The 20,606-nt window shown below is 50.5% G+C and overlaps 1 protein-coding gene and 1 long non-coding RNA gene across 3 annotated transcripts in view; one reads left to right on the forward strand and one right to left on the reverse strand.

Moving 5' to 3' along the window:
- The window catches only part of UCK2 (uridine-cytidine kinase 2), a 44,440-nt gene extending 36,618 nt beyond the window's left edge, over positions 1-7,822 (reverse strand). The window contains exon 1 of the mRNA XM_039881563.1: positions 7,166-7,822. Within this exon, the coding sequence (XP_039737497.1) occupies positions 7,166-7,807 (642 nt within the window). The 5' untranslated portion in view covers positions 7,808-7,822. The remainder of the gene's footprint in view (positions 1-7,165) is intronic.
- A 100-nt stretch (positions 7,823-7,922) lies between these two features.
- On the forward strand, positions 7,923-15,331 carry LOC120617719 (uncharacterized). Of its 2 annotated transcripts, XR_005657010.1 has the most exons (4): positions 7,923-9,404; positions 10,158-10,743; positions 10,909-10,975; positions 12,019-15,331. It is a non-coding gene; the product is annotated as an uncharacterized LOC120617719 (long non-coding RNA). The 2 variants fall into 2 exon arrangements; XR_005657009.1 differs by having other exon boundaries at positions 7,923-10,743.
- Positions 15,332-20,606: the final 5,275 nt, after the last annotated feature.

Consider the following 20,606-nt stretch of genomic DNA (forward strand, 5'->3'; position numbering starts at 1 on the left):
AGGCAGGAGAGCTCCATCTAGCTCATCAAGTTGCTTTCCAACAAAATTCTACCTTTCATGTTTAGTGACTCACCAAAATGTATTGTCTTGTTCTGATTATTTATGCTATAACGATAATGCAATCCAAAAGAGATTAACAGCGAGGAGGCTTATGAAAATCATCCCCATGTGCAAATTTTCGTTGCAGAAGAATGACAGAATGATGGAGAAAAAATGTTCAAGCATAAAAATAAATGAAATTAACATATTTTTGGGGGGAGTAACATCGAAATATGATTTCACGGAGAAAAAATAAAAAATGAACATTTCTAACTCAAACAAGAGCTTATTCATCTATTCTTAAATGGATGACAGTAGGCGAAATTATTACGGTATTTAGACCCTACCTGATACGATTTTAAGAATGAAAGTTATTTTAAAATGTCAGTATTTACAAGTCAGAAATTACGTCCTTTGCAAGTCTTCACCCACGATGGAAAAAACTGATGTCAGAAATATGCAATGGGATAAAGCATTTTCTAAAACTCTTAGCAGTTGTAGATGCAAACATTTGAAGACCACAGTCCAGAATCACAGGCCAACATTCTTAGCACCTCATTCTACTGGGGGCTCTCTCTCACTAGCCTGAGACGGACTCCCAACCTGCACACGGCAGAGACCGCGCTCGCCCTCCACTGCGGGGTTAGAAGCAATCTAGACGCGTCCGCAGCACTTTGGACTTCCGAGAGGATGGGCAAGAGCAAAGAGGACATTTGCCGAGATATGAAAACAGCCCTCGGCCAAGAAAAAAAAATGGCCACATGTCACAGCAGACAGCATACTTACAGACCGAGAAAAGCAACGAAGAGGCACAACCCTACCTCGACTACACAACCCAAATTCCTACGCTGCCACCGCGGACCGGGCAAAACTTACAGAGCCCTGCGGAGATGTGCCATAAGTCACACGAGGGGTGCTCAGCAGAACCCTCTGTCACTAACACTGTGTTCCTTCAAAGGGAAGTGTGGGGACTGAAGGGACAGCAAGAAAAGGCACTTCAGGCATGAGAGTTTCCTCCTGGCACTTTCCCGCAGTTTCCCAGGGAATAACCGTGTGAAAATAACTGCTTTTTAAAAAGAAACCTACGTTATGGAAAGATCATTTTTAATAGCCGGGTGGCAAAGCAAACTTTTTTTTTTTTTTAGAATTATCACCCTCTGCCAATCATCATTTCAAATTCTCAAAGCTTGTGCAATTCATTTCAGAACCAGATGCAGAATCAAATGACTTACTGCTGACAAGGGGCCTAAAAGCCCAAGCTTTCTGTGATTCTTTAGATTATTCAGACAATTGTGTTAAACGGTGTGTTGACAGCACGTTTAGGACTGTGACTCCTTTGGCCGTCTCTGTGTGACTTTAGCTTTCACATTAAGACTTTAGCTTTTCTGCGTGCATGTGAACTCAATGCCGGTTAGTGCTTCTTGTCAATACCTAAAAACTGTTACACCCTCATCTTTCAGAAAAATTTTTTTCCTTTTCATTTTCATGTAAACTTTGCAGTTACTTGTTCGCTTGGAAATTCTTCACTTTCAAAAATAAAGTTCTACTTGCTGTTTTATGTGGCGTTGAAAGAAAACGTGTGCATTGAAATTAACCATCAAATTACCTGCTAAAAAGATGTTCAACAATGTTTCCACTGTCAAGCAACTGTTGCCACAAACTACGGGTGGCTACAGATCCGGCCCACGGGCCCAACATTCCCAGCAGGGTTGCAGTGGGTTTCCAGTCCACTGGGTGAAAAGCTTTAACCGCAGCGCCTTGGCTGGCAAAAACCACCGACGGGCAACAGGGAAGGTGACATTTTCTAGCTGGTTTCTGACAAAAGCTCTTGCTTTATTAGGTGATGGGACTGTTGTGCTTTGGTAGATCCTGCAAATGATGAGTTTCTCGACCCTGGATCCTTTTAGGGGCTAATTTTTTTTTCAAATATGATGGTCGTGAAATTAAGATTTCAAAAGACTCAACTTAGAACCAAAGCTTCAGCCTCGTATTATCCCCAAGACTAATATCACCAACATCATCGAAGGTCCCTGAATTCCCATGTATAAAACGAGATTTAAAAAAATAAAACATCCTCTAGTCATGAAAAACAAATATATATATTTTTGTAAGACTCAAAAGGCTTTATACCGTTAAAGAAACTACAATTTTTAGGTGTTTATTTCATTTTCTCATTCTTTTATAATTCCTATTTTTGTGCTTTAAAAATTAGATGTATGGATTATGCTTACGTAATTATATATACATATGACACATTAAAGAGATGATCAAATGCTTGAATGATAAATCAGCTTAATGATTTAAAACCATACAAAATATGGTTTTGTAGACAAGAAAGCGCTCACACGCACGCACACCAAAAGCACACCCTCCGACCTCTTTTACGGGTTTAAGAAGCTGAGACCCACATGTGAGGTCCCGAGTAGTTCAATATCGCCACCTCAGGGCCCACGGGCAAGACAGGTCAAGGTCTTCAGCAGCGAACTTCCCAAATACGATCTGTCTGCACCGCAGACCCTCCTAAAAGCCAGACTCGACAAAGAAACGACCACCTCAGGCAGACGACAACACTACAGGGCAGTGAGCGGGAGGGAGGCAGGTGACTCCAGAGTGATCGGACAGCCAAACCAGGAATGAAGGCGGCAGCGGCTGACCGCAGGCGAGGGGAGGCGGCAGGAGAGGAACTAGCGGAGGCTCAGGACCTGTCGCCTGTCCTCCGTCCACTGTGCCGGGCACTGGCACGACGGACGAACAGGAGCATTTCGGGCGGAGCGAGCGGCAGGAAGACCCTTGGGCAGGGGGCGCCACGTGGAGTGGCCAGCAGTGGGTGTGGCAGGTCAGCAGGGCCAGATCAAACCAGGCCTTGATGGCCACGGCAGCAGTTCAGGGTGGCAGACCGCGCACGATGCCAGCTCTGAGAGCAGAGCAAACGGACCAAACCGGTCCCGTGGTTCTAGGAGGCCCCGCAGGAGGGGGGTGTGGGGTGCACGGTCTGCCAGCTGGGGGTGGTTCCAGGGACAGTGCGGGGAGTTCCCAAAGCAGATGCTGACTCACGGTCGAGCTGAGCCAACAGCTCACACCTCAGAGGGGACCGCGATGTCCCCTCAGTCTGTACTACTCATAGTCAGACCAACCTCCCTAAAAATACCTCTGAACATGAGTCGCTGCTCGCAGAGAAAGTTCGATAAAGAGAAAATGTGAATTCCAGTCCAGGTTCCACCACTTCCTAGCCATGTGACCTCGAGTCAAAAGTCCTCCCAGGCCTTGATCCCAGTGTCATCCGTCCACGGGGGACAGACAACCGAATGCCTGAGTGCTGCACGGGCCCGGCGGTAGAGAGCTTTCCGCAGCCTCCAGCTCTGACATGCTGACGGAGACGTCCCTCACATTGCCCCGCATCCAGCTTCCCCTCCACCCCGGGCACACGGTACCGCGCTCTGCCCAGCGAGCCATTCACCAGACGCCCGTTTAGCACATGCTGAGTAAACACGAGGCCCCGATGTATCAGGATTCGGGGCCTCCCCGTTTTGGGTCATTGTAACGCGAGTAACAGTTACATGTGGTTTTTTCTGTGGCTTCCAATCCTAATTCAAAGAGCCTTATACATTAAAAAATAAAAGGGCGACTCTAAGTGACGGCCTGCCTAACTCAGTCTGACAAACGCCGGCACGACACCAAGCCCTGCGTGGGCACAGAGGCACGAATAAACATAGCACGGGAAGCGGTCGACCAACGACCACAGTTCAAGACCAAACGCGGCCCATCCACGGCAGCAGCAGAGACAAAACGTGGTGCTGACGAAGGAAACGGGTAACGGGATTCCCCGGAGCGGGAACAGAACTGAGGCCTGAAAGGTTAAGAGGCCATTCCAGAGACAGGGCCGTGGGGGACCGCGTCAGCGAAAGCGGCGCCACAGAGGCGTCTGTGTGCGCATGGGTCTGGGGGGGAGGACAAGTGTGGGAAAGTAAAGTCTGCGGCCACACCGGGGGGCCAGGGGACCTGCCCGAGCTGAAACGTTTGACCTGCAGTCTGGGCCACGGGGAGTCATCCCAGGTTTCCAGAAAGGACAGTGACGCGGTCAAGCTATATAGCCAAGGAAAACCACTCTGGTGGCACTGGAGAGGTGCAGATGGGAAGCTGTTTCACGCTGGTCGAGGAATAAGTCACGGGGGTGACAGGAGCAAAAACGGAGCGAGCAATGGCAGCCGAGGTCAGGGAAACACAGGCAGGCAGAGCTGAAGCTGCTTTGCCCCCCCCCCACCGCCCCCCTCCCCGTCCTGGGGTTCTCTCGCTGTCTCTCCACCCCTCCCTTAGGAGATACGAGAATCTGTGTTTTCACGTAGACCAGAATAATTCTCGACCCAGCACAATTTAAACATGTTTTTAACAACGATTTGCCATGTCAGCCAAGCAGAGCTTACTCAAAAGGTCCAATTCATCTTCATTTATAAAACAAACTTTAAAAATGTGATCTGTGGAGCAGCACTCGATATTTTTGCCTTCTCCAACCAAAATAATTTAGTCTGAGATAAAATACTTGCGCTCAGGGCAGCCACAACATTGAGACAAATTAGAGCCCTCGAGAGAAGCTCAATAGGGAGCTGTTTTCTCCTGGTGTGTGGGCGGAGGGGGGGTGCAGGGTAGGGGGGTGGCGGACAGCCAAAGTCTGTGTTGTTGGCCTAGGGGGAACAATGCAACCTACACTCCCATTTCCCGTCAAGCACCCGGGAAACCAGTCTGCAGCCTTTCCAAGCAGCCCCTTCCCAAGCTGAAGCTGTAAACGTGTGTCGTCCCCACAAGCCCGAGTCAATTCTTAGACAAGGAGGCACCAGACTGGCACTGGCTCTGCCACAAATACAGGCTCTGAGTACATCCTCTCTCTCACGGACAAGTGATAAGACTACGCATTAGAGTCCAGAAGCTGTGAGGGTCCTTCTAGCTCTAAAGTTGTCACTTTTGACGATGCTCTTGGGTCCCCTGCCTTCTCCAAGATTCCTTTAACAGGCCCTCCTGTAACAAACACCAGGGACAGGGCTGATGAGCCTTGCTTCCAGACAAGCCTGCACTGCGCCGTTCAGGCCTGAGGTCCAGTTTGGTGACACTGTGAATCCTCAGAAAAGGAAAGAAAAAAGAAAAAGGGAGAAACTCCAAATTCCTTAGCAGAAAAGTACTGAGGACCCTAACAACGGCATCGAGATGTAATTGCAGCAAATTGACGACAATATGGAATTTTAGAAGTCTGACGCTCCTTTGCGCTTTTTTAAATTAAAAAAATTATAAAAGAAACGAACAATGACAAAGTACTTATCGATGCTGAAAATGTAAAACAGGTTTTGAAAACTGCCCGAGAACAGTTTCTTGGGAGTTTCCATCTCCCTTGATGAGAAGCAGGGACCAGACCAGAGTTAGCCCCCTGCCCCATAATGGCTCGTGAGCTTCTATCTGACAGTCAATGAAGTAACAGGCGGAGCATAGACTGAGAGCCCTGATGACTGAGGAACACACGAGAGGGGAAGGGATTCACTTCACCTCCTAGGATCTGTTTCCGCCTCCGTAGTGACTAAATTATTTAGATGATCACCAAGGTCATTTTGTTTCTAAAGGCTACACACACCTTCCAGCTTAAGTCTGCTTCTCCAGAGGGGGACTGGCCCTCAGCTTAACATCTGGCCCCAACTTTACAGCAGACATAATGGTGCCAGGAGCGCTGGGAACACAATCCCCCTCTCCACCCTCCCCCCCCCCAAAAAGTCTCGTGCAAGAGGAATATGCTACGGGAAGAAGAGGGCGAGAATAATTCTAAAAAGCCGGTAAAGCTTACTGAGTGAGCGGGCATCTGGTTTTGCTTAGAACTACTAGTAAGAGTACTAGTAAAGAACACGTAAAAATGTTAAAGAAAAAAAAAAACGCATTCGACCAGGGCAAATGCGGCATCAGCTTTTGGGACCTAAAAGTAGGCAGACTCCTCGCCCTGGGCGCTGGGGACCGGATCAATTTAATCAAAACGGAAGTCCCCCAGCGCCAGCTGCCAGGTCCGGGCCCCGTGCGCCTAAGCAGTCCCGACCTGGAGGGGAAAATGTGGAACCAAGATGGAGGAGGGGCCCCGGCGGAGTCGGCTCCGGGCGAAAACCTCGTGGCGGCTTCTCATGGCGCCAGCCGCCTTCCCGCTCCCCTGTCCTGCCGGCGGGCACCGTCCCGACCGCCGCCCGGCGCGCAGCGCCCACCTCGCAGGCGCCCCTGGCGGAGCCCGGCCCGGAACCACGCTGGAGGCGGTTAAACAGCAGGGCTGAGACCAGCCACACCTCGGAGGGAGTTCGGGGAGCAGAGGAAGAAACATCTGGGAGGGCTCCGCCCTGCTCCACCTGCAGGGAAGGCAGGGGTGAGAGGGGCGCACTCCCGGTCTCTCCTCGCGGATAAAACAAAGAGAGCGGGCTCCGGGGGAGCCGGACACCCGCGGGGGGGACCCTTTCCGGCGCCGCAGCGCGCTCGGCCGGGGCACCCGAGAGCACGGGGCCAGGGAACTTTCTCAGGGACGCCTGCCACGTTTCCCCGACAAGCAGCAACAGGGAAAGCCCGACTATTCCCATCTCAAGGGGGCCACCGACCTTGGTGGCTCTCGGGATTTTACCCGGAAAAACTGCAATCCCGACCCGCGCGCGTCCAGCCCAAGCGGGGCTCCCCTTCCCCGGACGCGCCCCGCGCGCTCTCGCAGCCGCCCCTCGGGTCCGGGCTCGCCGCGCTCTCGGTATCCACGCGGGCGCGGGGACAGGGTGCATCGGGGACTCGTTGGGGACCCCGCTCAAAGCCCTCTCCCCAACAGCGGACTTGCGAAACAATAAGCATCCGCTCCCTCCGCCCCTCCCCCACAGATCCTGGCCACGAGTTACCGGCGTGGGGGGGGGGGCGAAGGCCCCGCGGTCGGTGGCCGGCCCCCCCGGCCCCCGGACAGCCCGCGTCCCCGCCCGCCGCGGCGCCCCGAGTCCGCGCCGGCGACTCGGCGCTGGAGCGCAGCCAGCAGCGAGGCGCGCGGGCCACGCGGTGGCTGCAGCAGCTGACACGGCGCGGCGCCGCCGGCCACATGCGCCCCGCCGGCCGGCCGGGAGCGGGGCAGAGCGGCCCGCCGTACCTTGCCGCTGGCCGTGCCCCCGCTGACGCCGATCAGGAAGGGCTCGCCGCCGCCGGGCTGCTGGTGGTCCTGCAGGGTCTGCTCGCTGTCCCCGGCCATGGCTCGCGCCGCCCCTCCTCCGCGGCCCGTGCGCGCGGACGCACGCTCCCTCGCTCCCGGCCCGCGCCCGGCTCCCCCCGCCCCGCCGCCGCCGCCGCCCACGCCGCCCGGGGAGGCCGCCAAGGCCGCCGCGCCCGCCGCCGCGAGCCGGTGCACGGCCGCCGTCCCGGAGGAGCGAGCGCCTGCCCGTGCGCGCCGCGCGGCCCGCTTACATCCCCGGCGGCGGCCAGCGTGATGCCGCTGCTCCAATCCGGCCGGCAGCGCGCTGCTATTCGCCCAGGCGCCAGCCTCCGCCCCGCCCGCCGCCGCCGCCCGCCGGCTCCGGGAAAGGTGCGAGCCCGAACCCCCACCCCCACCCCCGCCGGCGGCGGACCCTTCCCCACCGCCTCGGGCGCACCCAGGGAGCGCCGCGTCTTCACTCGCGGGCCACCACCCATTCCAAACGCGACAGGAGGATCGGATCGTGGCGGGGATGCCGCAGGTCTGAGCAGCACAATTAGAACAAGCTCGGGAGATTAAGACCAAACAAAGAGTTAATGTCATTTGCCCGTTATCCGGGCTAAGGACTGCGTTTTCTGAAAATGAGGATTTTTTTCCTTTGCTGATGGCCAAAATAATATGTCAGCCGCTGGCTTTAAACATTTCCTCTCTCGGAAACCCCCAAACGCCATCCTCAACAGGCGACTCCCTAGAGAAGGGCCGTCTGAGGGGCTGATCTGAGGGGCGCCCTCCCGCCCAGCATCAGCGCCTTTTACACCGCAGCTTGAAACCCCAAACACCGAGATTCCCGCGGAGTGAGGGTTTGCGGAAACATTAGCATAATACTTAGTGCCGCGTGGACTCTTTCACGGCTCAGCTGAACTGGTTTTCAGAGGTGGGCCCGCTGGGGCAGCTGGAAAGGCAGCATCGGTGGCTCGGAGCAGCGTCCAGCCCTGGGGCCAGATGTCTGCTCTCACGGGCAGCCCGGAGCCAAGTGCGCCTCCTCACCGTGCCTCGGGGCTCTCGTCTGTTAAAGGGGGGAATCACCGCGACGACGTCCCGGGGGGCTGTGTTAAATGAATTATTATGTCTAAAGGTCTTAGACTAGTGCCTGGGGCCGTCTGCGCCTTGTAGAAGTGTTCGCAGAGACAGGGCCCCTAAAAGACCGCGCGAGAAAGGAGAGTCCACGGGGCACAGGGGAGACCAGAATAGCAAGGCCAGCGGCGCGCCTGTGAACCCGGCCCTGCCGGCTGAAAGGCGGCTCAAGTCAGTGGCATTCTCTTTGAAAACTCAGTAAAGCACCTTAAATTCAGAATCATTTTGGGAAAAAAATTACTAAAAAAAATTAAGAGCATTAGAAAACACAAATGTTCTTTTCACTTTTGAAATATTTCAGGCCACCATCCAAAACCAACTCCGCATAAGCTCAGACAGGAAACTAGGACCGGGAGAGGCAGGCATCCGGGAGGGCCTTCAGAAGGGCAGTGGGGTGGCCGGGTCCCAGCCGATTCCTGAGTGGGCCTCTCCCCCCAACTGTTTCCTCCACTAGAGACCTGACGACCTCAAGAGCTTCTGCAGCGCTCCTTACAGCCCAAGATGGGGCCTGCTGGATTCTGAAACTTGAGGGACCCGTAGCTAATGGGATATGAAGCAGCTGAGAGGAAGCGGAGCCTAAATGAACGCCACCGCCTCCGCGAACTCTGCCCCGGTCCCCCGTCCCTTATTCCTATCACCTTTCCCCACAAGATTTTAAAATTTCAAGTATAAATGGGAAGATTTGACAGTTAACGGCCACTAGGGCCCACCGTTCTCAGTGTACCACACTTGCTCTTTCACACTGGTCACCTACCCGGCCCCCGGCCATCACACACGTCTTTACAGAACTCGTTTTCCGTTTCCCGTGGCTTTGTTAGTTTTAAGTGGCTTACTCGAAACGGGCTGGCACATTGTTTGTTTTTGTTGTTTGCTTGTTTTTAATTACTATATCCCTAGCACCTAGGACAGTTTCTGGCGCATAGTAGGGCCTTGGTAAAGATTTATTGAATGAACGAAGAGATGCCACGTCTCATTCCTGCCTTCCCAAGGCCACTGGGCACGACCGGCGAGACGGCAGCATCGAGGACGTATCGCGGGAATACACGAATGAACAAACACGGGAGAGGTGAGACAGTGCCAACAAGTGAACTTGACTTCCACCGTCTTGGAAGGAAACGTGATGTTCCCCAGATTGTATTTATGTGGTCAGCACGCTTATTTCTGAATGCTTCGTTTTTTCCGGCATTCGAAGCAACTGTCTACATCCAGTTCTTGTGTGTGTGTCTATTAACTAGTTGAACCAACCCGTGAACTTAGCTAACTCATTACACTTCTCTGCACCCTGATTAGTAATAATACGACCTCCGTGTGAGTTAATACACATAAAAGTGCTTTGGAAAAACAAAAGCTGTCCGTAAAGGGAAGGCAGAGGACTTCCGGCCGTACCCTGTACGCCTGTTTGCACTTTGCTGCATTTTTGCTCTTTCTGGACCCTGGGGCTGGCTCACCTACTCCTGAGGTACTGTGTCCGTTTAGGTCACTGAGAACATCCCAGCTGGAGCGACCTCGACAAGGACTCTCATTCTTTGCTCTCTGTAAAGCAAGGCAGGCTGTGCTATTCCCTGTGCTGTGTCATCCTCTCTTGGGAGCCCGGTCACCAAACCCCATAGCTCAGGATGCTCAAATCACATCTGAGCCAACTGTAGCAATTACACTGCGGATTCTGAATTAAGTGATTTTTTTTTTAGCCATCCTTCTTCCCCTCCCACTAAGAAAAAAAAAAAAAAAACAAGTGTTTTTCAATAAAACCCAGAGTTAGAACAGATCCAAGGAAATACATTTTCTTGAGATCTGCGATGATTCTTTTTTATATATGCAGCTTTCAGCCTGCTCAGTCCTGGCCTAGTTCACATTTACGGATGAAGTCAGCATGAGTGTGCAAGTAGCAAGTACAGCTGTCGCCAAAGGAGACGGTGCTGCTGGCCCTCCCCTGCCTGCCTGCCAGCTCTCTGTGAGGAGCCGCGGGTCCCGACGAGACAAGAACGTCGCATGTGCCTCCGACCGAAAAGGCCCGCCTCTAGGTGCTTCGTGCACCATGGCCGATTCCCTAATTTCTTCTTAACATGTTTCCCAGCAGAAGAAAAATGTTATCACGCTTTGTCTCTGAAGCATTTCGGTTCTCCGCAGGGCCTTCCTGCTTTCTGCCTTTTGTCAATCAGCGCTTGCTCTGACAGATCGTAAGTACCGCTCTGAAAAGATGACCAGATGACATTACAGCCATTTCGGCATCTAGCGTTGAGATCGGAATCACTTGTGCTCTCAGACACGCTCGGGCAGCAGGACAGCGCCTGTCACCGCAGCAGCAGCACGTGGGACTGCGACCCTCCGGCCCCGCCCCAGTGCCAGGGAATCAGAACTATTGGGGGAGCCCGGCCACGGCCATCCGTGTTTGACGAGGCCTCCAGGTGACTGTAGGCCCGGGCGGGGCGGGGGGGTGTGGGGGGAGTTAGAAAACTACTGACCTGCTGGAGAGAGGAGCCGGCTCCAGTCGGAAAAGCAAAGCTTCCGTTTGCCTTGTTCCTGACTCTGTAACCTTCGGCGAGCTCATTTCTATGTGTCTGTTTCTTCAGCAGTTAGATCCCGGCTCTCGGATGGCTGTGAAAGTAACGATCCAAACTGGCACACAGTAGCGGTGAAGTGAGTATGTTTCCCTTCCCCTTCTATTTCCCACACTCTGATGCATCCGAGACCGCCCCCCTCCACCTTTCTGGGGTTAAGAGTTCCAAAACTAAGAATCCCTAACCCTCAAAGTCACTTTAAAGAAAAAAATGAAAATATACCGTCCGGAACAAGCACAGTCACAGAAAGCAGATCAGTGGTTATGCACAGCTAGGGAGCTGGGGGCGGTGCTGGGGCGTGGGGGGCGGCGTGGCTGCTAAGGGGTCCGGACTTCTTTTGAGGGTAAAGGAAAGGTTCTATAATTGTCGTGATGGCCGCACAGCTGTGAATATTGAGAACCAGTGAGTCGTACCACTGAAATCGGTGAATTGTATGGTATGTGAATTATATCTCAATAAAGCTATTTTAAAGAAAAGGCCCAACCAACAGGCGGGGAACGGAAATCAATTTTTAGGAACTGAGAACAGACACGGGCACGGGCACAGGGAAAACACTGGTAATGAAAACGATAACGCCAGAACTTCGTAACCTATAAAATGTGACTCGAATGCAAGCTGTTCGTTCTGTTTAATTCAATATCCTGATTTTTGCGCATACAGCCTCGTCCCCCTCAAAGGTAACAGTCGCACGAGGGCCTTACATCTTAGTCGGCCCAGCTTCAGAAGTCCCGCATGTGCCCAGAAGCCTTCTCAGACATTGAAAAAGTTAACACGTAGTGTTAGTTCTACGGAGATTTTCTGAATTCCTCTTCCCTCGGCAGCCTAGGATTTTCTGATGTGATTCTATGAAAATAAGATTGAGAAGGCGTTCAGTTGTCTTGCCCAGCCAGCCCCAATAAGAGCGAGCTCCCGGCGGCCCCGCGGTGCTCACTGTCCCCTTCAAAGCCACGTAGCGTCATCTGGTCCCAGCTCCCGTGTCAGACCCATCTCTAACCCCCGCTTCTCTTCCCGTCCCCAGACTGCCACCCTCGCTGCCCCCTTTTCTGCATGACTTCCTTCGCTTCCACACTCAGCGCCACAGTCACCAGCTGTGTAAATAATCTGCCCCTCTCTCCCCCTCAGCCTGGAGGACAGGATGCGGAAGGGGTGGCGGTGTGCGGCACAGGGACCAGGTGACACACAGAGATGCCCGGGGTGCGAAACGTAAGGAGCCTCTGAGTCTGGAATGCAGCTGTGGTGTGGGCCTCAGAGAGGAGTGTCCCCTACATGTTTGCCGGGTGCCTTACCCCAGTCCCGGCCTGGTGACTGCTGTCGGCAGGAGAAGCGGAGGATGGTACAGCTGTTGGCATCGACTCAGAGGAAGAGTGGCTTTATTTTGACTGGTGGCCAGGGGTGGCAGCTTCACTATTCCTCAGGTGACGTGCTGAGGTGCCAACAGGTGTCCGAGGCCAGAGGAGATGAGCAGATTAGTCTTTGTTCCGGGTTCAAATGGTAGGAGACTGAAGTTATTCTGGTCTCTTAAAGCGACTCTCCCAGGTCATCCGGAGAGAATCCAGTTCGCCCCGCTCCCTGAGGAAATCACAGCTGTGCCTGGGGGCAGGGTGGTCCCGGCTTCCGGGATGGAACCTAGTGTTTCAGAAATATGTTTAGTCGGACTAGAAGCACTAACAAAAGCAACGGATTCCCCAGGAAAACACGTGTGCGCGTACACACGCAAGTGGAATTTTGAGTATAATTTACTCACACCCAACACGGCCCCCATTATCAGCCAGTCGGGTAGCCAGGAGAGGAGGCAGAGCACAGCTGAAGCGTTCGCCCTGGGCAGGGCATACGGACCACCTCTGCAAACACAGAGGGACTAGGGCACAGTGGCTGCAGGGCAGTACCCTCGGAGGCATCCACCCAGAGGACACTGCTCACCCCTGGGGACCCCGGGTCTTTGTCAGGAAGGCCCCATAGAGCTCCAGGGCTGCGACAGCCAGGTCTTGGCCTGCGCTCGGAGGTGCTCATGGGCAGGCCCTCCGTGGAAGCCGCCACAGTGGTTCTCTGGGACTGACACTCAACCATGCACGGTTCACGAAGTCACCCGACAGCTTCGCAGCGACGGCTGACGCCACTGGCTTGATAGGCATCGTTCCCCATAGTTTTTTGAAGTGCCGAAACACTGCACCTGCCCCAGCTTTCCCCTGGACTGGGATACTTTCCCAGGTCACCAGTAGTGAGATCGTTAGCAGGTGAGCCACCACCTGTGCCATGTCCCGCCTCTCAAGCAGGTGAGTCAGTCCCAAATCCCAAGCCAACCACCGACTTGGGCATATTCTTGGTACCATTCCTGAGTGCTCTAAGCAGCAGATGCCGAGACGGGCTTACACATTAACTTGATTAGGGGAAATGGCTGAGACAGGAGAGGGGGCCGGGGAAGCCTGGGACAGAGCCATCACACTGCAGTGCGGGCCCGACCGAGTGAAGGAGGGTGACAGGGAAGGCTGCGGGGAGAATCCCAGACTACGGTGCGGACTGAGAAAGGCTCAGCCACGGGGCTGACGTCCTCAAGTCAAGGTCGCTGGCAGCCAGAACCTCACATCCCCCAGGGACGGACCTGCCCTCCCGTCTCTGGGAAGCGTGGCCAGGTTGCAAATGCAGCTACTTCAGAACACATCAGCCGGAACTCTTGGCCAATTGTTCCTTGTAGGGGGAGGTCTTTGAGTCACTTCTCTTGGCCACCACACACGGAGAATGAAGTACCGAAATCTCCAACTGATCCTGAATTATCCGTTTTTCCTTTCTGTGATGTCACTTTTTTGCTCTGTACTTTGGGGCTCTTTTGTTAGGTGTACACACCTTTACGATTGCTACATTTTTTGATACAGGGAACTTTTTTTCATTAGGAAGTGTCTCTACCTCTAAGAGTATCCTTTGTCCTAAAGCCTGTTCTGTCTGATATCAACAGAGCCACTCCAGCTTACTCACGATTACCGCTTACACTGTCGGCGAAAGAACGTCAACACCAATAGAAAATTTTTATGTGAGTTTATTTGAGCCAAATTTTTGAGAACACGTCCGGAAGATCTCAACGGATTGGAAAATGCTCAGCGGAATGGCAGTTCTGCAGTACTTTTTATGCATTTAGATTCAAAGGAGAGAACATAAGGTCACATGAGATCCACGGGTGGTAGATTAAGGGGGTGGGAGAAAGCAAAGCAGGGAAATCTCAGATTGAATACAAATTAAAATGGAAACACCGCTTCTTTTCCATCCCTGGGTACTGGAGAGTTAACATTTAACGTTTATTTATAGCACAGTGAGATGCACTGAGATGCTATGCGGGGTGGGGCATGGGGCAAGATAACAGTGAGTCTGGCTTTGGGTGGGTATGCCTCCGAGGGGTTTGGAAAGGAAGATTACTCTGGTATTTCAAAAATACGTTATTCTTGATGAACAATAGACAGGGCTCATGTGAGATAAACCTTTTACTAAGGAAGCTACGGAGCCTGGGACTGCCCACCATGACCTGCCCAGTCAGGAATTTGTGATCAGACCATCCTGTGAGGTGACCTTCGGACACTGAGCTTCTCAAGCCTGCCAAGTAGCCCGCTGAGCCCCCCTGAGGTTTGCTACATAGCCATGTTTTCATTCACAACGTATAATTTTCTATCTTTTAATTTTAACCGGCTCGTGTCTATGCATCTAAACTAAGTCTCTGGTTGGCATTATATAGTTGGCTCTTGTGTTTTCATACAGACCGACAATCTATACTAGATCTACGAGCAATAAAGTAAGTTTGCTAGTAACTGTTCTCTGAGTTCTTGCTTTTCTGCTGAAATCTTTATTTCGATATCCCTTTTAAAGGATGGTTTTGCTGGATACAGAATTCATGGTTGAGAGGTTGGCAGGCTCCTCCCCACCCCCCAGCCCTTTGACTGTATCTTTCTACTAGCTTTCTGGTCTCCACTGCTTCTAATCAGAAGTTAACTACTAATTTTATTGTTATTCCACTATATATGATGAACCATTTCTCTCTTGCGGCTTTCAAGATTTTTCTCTTTTGTTTATCCTACTCAAGTTTCATTTAGCCTTCGGATCTGCAAGTTAGGGTTTTTCTTTAATTTGGGAAGTTTTCGGCTGTTATCTCTCGAACTGTCTTCTCTACTCTCCTCTCTCTCCTCCTCCGGACCCTCATCGCACTTGAGTTGGAATGACAGACCCCAAAGTCCTCAAGGCTCTTTTGATTTTTCTTCAATCTTTTCTCTGTTCTGTGGATTGGATAATTCTATTAGTCTATCTTCAAATTCACTGATTTTTCCTTCTGTCGTCTCAAATCTGCTGTTGCGTCCATTTAGTAAATTTTTCATTTGAGTTACTGTCCTTTTAAACTCTAGAATTTCCATGTGGTTTTTGAAATACAATTTCCCTACTTAGATTCCCTTTTGTATTCGTTGTTAGAATTTCTAAATTATTTGAATAAAATAGCTGCTTTGAAGTATTTGCCTGCTAACGCTAAAGTCTGGACCCCTGTAGTTACTGCATTTTTCCCTGTGTACGCCTCAATATGGATCACACTTTCCTGTGTTTTTGCACGTCCAGTGATTTTATTTATAAAAACTTGGGACATTTTAGGTATATAGTAGAGCAACTCGAAATTCTGTTTTATATTTTTGACGGTTGTTGGGTCTTTAAATAACATGCTTGGATTTAAACGGCAGAATCTGTCCCCCTGGTTTGGGGCCACCGAAGTCTCTGCTGCTCTGTTTTTGTCAGTTGGCTGTCTGCGTTCGGCCCGGCTCCGTCGGCACTGGCTCTGTGGCCGCGGAGCCTCGCGGAGGATGATTTGGGCAGGCTTGGTGCTGGAGCACTGAGCCACCTGGGCCTCATCCTCTGATGACTGACACCTGTGTGGCCTGGGGGACACACTCTGAGTTTCAGCCACTCTCCTCGCAAGTCCCTGGCCTCCTGCTTTCTGCCGGGCTCTCGGGCATCTTGGGTTTACTCCACCGGAGCGCAGTGTCCCGGGAAGCTGGGGACGTGTGGGGAGCCCATCCCAGTCAGCCCTGCCTCTCTCGTCTCCAGGACTTCCCTGTTCAGTTTCTGGCTGCTTCGCCATGTGCTCCGACCAGAACCAGCTCTTCGAGCTGGCAGAGCTGCTGGAAGCATTTTCCCTGTTGTGCCCAGTTAAGCCCACTGCTTACTGCCGTTAAGGCGGTGGGCTCCGCCTCCTGCACTGAACGGAGTCTGACTCTCCCCGCGGAAGTGAAATCCTCTGGCAAAACTGAAACCTGTCCAATGAGATGCATGCGACAAAATAAAACCTCACGCTCAGATCCTCTCACCAGTGAATTCTACCGAACACTAAAGGAAGGTTAATACCAAGATTACACAAACTCTACCAACGAGAAGAAAAAAGGTGAAAAACTGCAAAATCATCGATGAGACCAGCATAACTCTAACAGCAAAACCTGACAATATATTACAAGAATGGAAAATTAAAGGCCCAGCTCCCTTAGGAACATAAAAATGTAAAAATCCTGAACACAATTTTAACAAACCAAATCCAGCATTACATAAAAAAGGTGATCCATCACTATCTAGTTTTGTTTATTCAAAAAAAAAGGAAGGTTACTTTATTTATTTTATTTATTATTATTTATGCCTGCGGCACCTGGTCTTCCTAGGTGGTCTCCCATCCAATTACCAACCAAGCCCGGACCTGCTTCGCTTCCGAGATCAGACATCGGGCTTGTTCAGGGTGGCGTGGCCGTGGACCATGGACCGTGGCTCCACTGGGGCACAAATCCAGGACCTTCTGCATGTAAAACAGACGTGCTGACCACTACACTATGGAACCACGTCCAGGTTAGTTTAATATTTGAAAAATGTTTAATATTTGAAAAACACATACTTTAACTAATAATCCAGACCAGGCTCAAAAACGATGAGCGACAAGCAGCGCGTCTTTCGATACGGATACGTCCCGTGACGAGGGAGAAGACGCGGGACCCTCGTTCCCCCTCACTCTGAAAAGGGCTCTTTCCTGAGCTCGACACAGAAGGCCTGGCCAGAGTAACTGGTCAGGAAGACGGAGTAAGAGGCATCCATAGTGGAAGGGAGCAATTAAACTGTTTATAGATGACATGATATTAGATATTGAAAACCCTAAAGACTCCATCAAGAAAAGTTAGAAGAAACAAATTCAGTAAAGTTACAGGACACAAAATCAATATACAAAAATCATTTGATTCGATACACCACCAACTATCAGAAATTAAGAAAACAGTATCATTTTCATTTTCGATTGCATGAAAAAGAATAAAATACCTAGGAATAAATTTAACCAAGGAGGTGAGAGATCGGTACACTGAAAACTACAAAACATTGTGAAAGAAACGGAAGACACGAATAAATGGAAAAGTATTTCTTGCTCAAGGAATGGAAAAATATTGTTAAAATGTGCATACTACCCAAAGAAATCTAAAATTCAGTGCAACCCCTATCAAAACTCCAATGGCATTTTTCACATAACTAGAACTGCCGACACTAAAATTTATATGGAACCACAAAAGACCAAGAATAGTCAAAACCACCTCGAGAAAGAAGAACAAAGCTGGAGGCAGAACACTCCCTGATTTCCGACTGCAGTACAAAGCTACAGTCATCAAAGCTGCATGGTATTGGCATAAAAACAAGGACACAGATCAATGGAACAGCAGAGACAGCCGGAAATAAACCCACACGTATATGGTCAATTAATTTACAACAAAGGAGTAAAGAATATACAATGGAGAAAGAATATGCTATTCAATAAATGACGTTAGGAAAACTGGACGAACAGAACAGTGAAACTGGACCCCTATCTTACATCATACACAAAAATCAAGTCAAAATGGATTAAAGACTTGAGCATAAGACCCGAAACCATAAAACTCCCAGAAGAAAGCACAGGGGGTAAGCTCTCTTTGACAGTAGTGCTGATGATGAGTTTTTGGACTTGTCAATCAAAGCGAAAGCAACAAAAGTGAAAATATCTACATCGAACTAAACGCATCTGCACAGGAAAGAAAACCAACAACAAAATGAAAAGGCCACCTACGGAATGGGAGAAAATATTTGGAAATCACATATTTGATAGGAGTGAATGTCCAAATATCTACAGAAGATATACACGCAAAAGCAAACAGCCAAACAATCTGATTAAACAATGGGCAGAAGAACTGAACGTTTTCCAAAGAAGACATACAAAAGGTCAAAAGGTACACAGAAAGGTGCTTGACATCACTAATCGCCAGGGAAATACAAATCAAAACCACAATTCGCCTCACACAGGTTAGGATGGCTCGCGTCCAAAAGGCAAGAAATAACAAGTGCTGACGAGGATGCGGGAAAAAGGGAGCCCTCGCGCACTGCTGGTGGAAATGTACACTGGCACAGCCTCTGTGGACAGTATGGAGGTTCCCTGACAAATTAAAAATAGAACTACCCTGTGACCCGGCAATCCCACTCCTGGGTCTATAGCCAAAGGAAAATGGAAAGAAAAACAGGAGAGCAAAGAGCTATCTAGGTGCCCATGTCATGGCAGCATCATTCACCAAAGCCAACACGTAAAAGCGACAGATGAATGGATAAAGAAAATATGGTACGTTATGTACAGTGGACTATCATTCAGCCCCGGGAAGAAATCTCTGCAGCTTAGGACAAAATGGATGGAGCATGAGTGCGTTATGCTAAATGAAACAAGCCGGCCAAAGATAACCCCGCTGCGGTATCACGGAAAAGCTGTTGTCGGGGGCGGGGGGAGGAAGAATTGGAGGGGCTAGTGGGACTGTACCCAAGTTCAGCTGTAAAGTGACCACGGTCTGGGGGCCTAATGCAAAACAGGTGACGGCTGCTGAGAATGCCGTAACGCCATGTCGCCGAACCGTGCGGGGCACTTACATGTTCCCGCCACGCACGCACACGTGCACACGCACACACAAACGTGCGGTGATGGAGCTGTTAACTATCCGAGCGGGGGGACCACTCACAGCGCAGACATGGATCAAATCACCATGACGTGCGTTTTAAGTATCTCGTGACTCTGTCGATTACACCTCAATAAAGCGAACATTTTTTACAAAGTGAAACATCTTGTAAAAATGACCGTTTGGGGACAAGATGGCACACTTGGGCTGAAGGCTCCTTCCGGTCCAACTGTAAAGGTGCCGTCAACGCAGTTACTGCAAGAAACCCCGGGGGAAGAAAGTTAGCTCATCGGTTCCCCCACGGGAAGGAGTGGCCGCCTGAACCTGTGAGAGGGGCCCGCGGCACGGAGACGGCAGTTCCGGCTGAGAACTGAGCTCGACTGTAACTGCTCCTTCAGTCTCTTCCAGGTGGTCTCCTGAAAACTGATTTGCATATACAGCTCTGTCAGATAAGGCCAGATGCCTTTACATGAGCTGTACAATTTTGCATTAGCATTAGGAATGTATTAAGAGTGTCTGATAATTCACAGCCATGCTGAGTGTGTGGTCAAATTTTTGGATTTCTGACAATATGATAGTTAAGATGAAATGACGGTCGAGAAATGGTATCTCTGTTGTTTTAAACTGACTTTCTGAGTGACTCAGACCATCTTTTCGTTTAGGGACTTTCTTTGTGAACCAGGCTATTGGTGAGTTTTGTCCACTGTCCTGTCATGCTTTTGGTCTCATCAGTTTTTTTTTAAAAAATGCATTTCAGCCTTTTGTCTGTGGCACGAGCTGCAATTATTTCTTCATCTGTCTCTTACTCTGCTTATGGTGCTTAGTAAAACACACCATAACATGCTGCAAACGTTTCTTTAATCCCTAAGTACTTAAACTTATCAGCCTTTACTATCCTTTCTTCTGAGTCTGGGTGATAATAGTCAACATTTCCTTTCTCCCATTTCTAAAGGAATTTATCCATTCCTTGTGGGGCTCGTATGGTTTCATGTTTTCACATTTAGGCCTCAACTCTTATTTTGCTGATTCTGTTTTTCTGGTCTTTTATGTCCTTGCTGATTTTCTGTCCACTTGCATCAGACCGTAATCAGGGACTTTTTCCCTTTCAGGTCTGTCGGTTCTCATTTCATATATTTTGAAGCTCTGAACTAGGTGCAAATACCTTTAAGACTGTTATGTCTTTATGCTGAACTGGCCCTTTATTATGACGAAATGTCCTCTCTATCCCTGGTAACGCTTGTCCTGACATTTACTCTGTCTCACATTAATAGTCCTCCAGCTTCCTGAGTAATTAATGCCTGTGTGGCCTCTGTCTGTGTTCAGAACCCGTGGAACGCATTATTTGCACAGGTTCAAGAGGGAACGCTGAGAACAGACCGCAGAAAGCTGAGAATCATACTGAATGAAAGAGGCCTAACCAGACCTGTGGAGAAACAGCTCCCCTCGGCCTGGGGGGACAGTGAGCGGAAAGTTAACACCTCTGGTGCGTTGGTGCGGTGATCTGGACGTGGAACGTGCATTTCGTCCCCTTCGCAAACATGTGGAGGTCAGTTTGAGACTGAGCTCCCGTGAAGGCCCAGAGTCAGAGAAATAAACCTCCGGACATTCATTTCTGCTTATGGAATCTGTGTTCCTCCGTGAATAAAATCAATGTCTTTTTGGCAGCAAAGTGAATCACTAAGGTGAAGGGTAAGAGTCTATTTAGTGGGGTAAAAGTGGATTACTGGCCAACAATATATCACAGGAACACTGACTAAG

The sequence above is a fragment of the Pteropus medius genome, unplaced genomic scaffold, assembly GCF_902729225.1.
Source record: "Pteropus medius unplaced genomic scaffold, Ma_sr-lr_union100, whole genome shotgun sequence".
In the NCBI taxonomy this organism is placed as follows: domain Eukaryota; kingdom Metazoa; phylum Chordata; class Mammalia; order Chiroptera; family Pteropodidae; genus Pteropus; species Pteropus medius.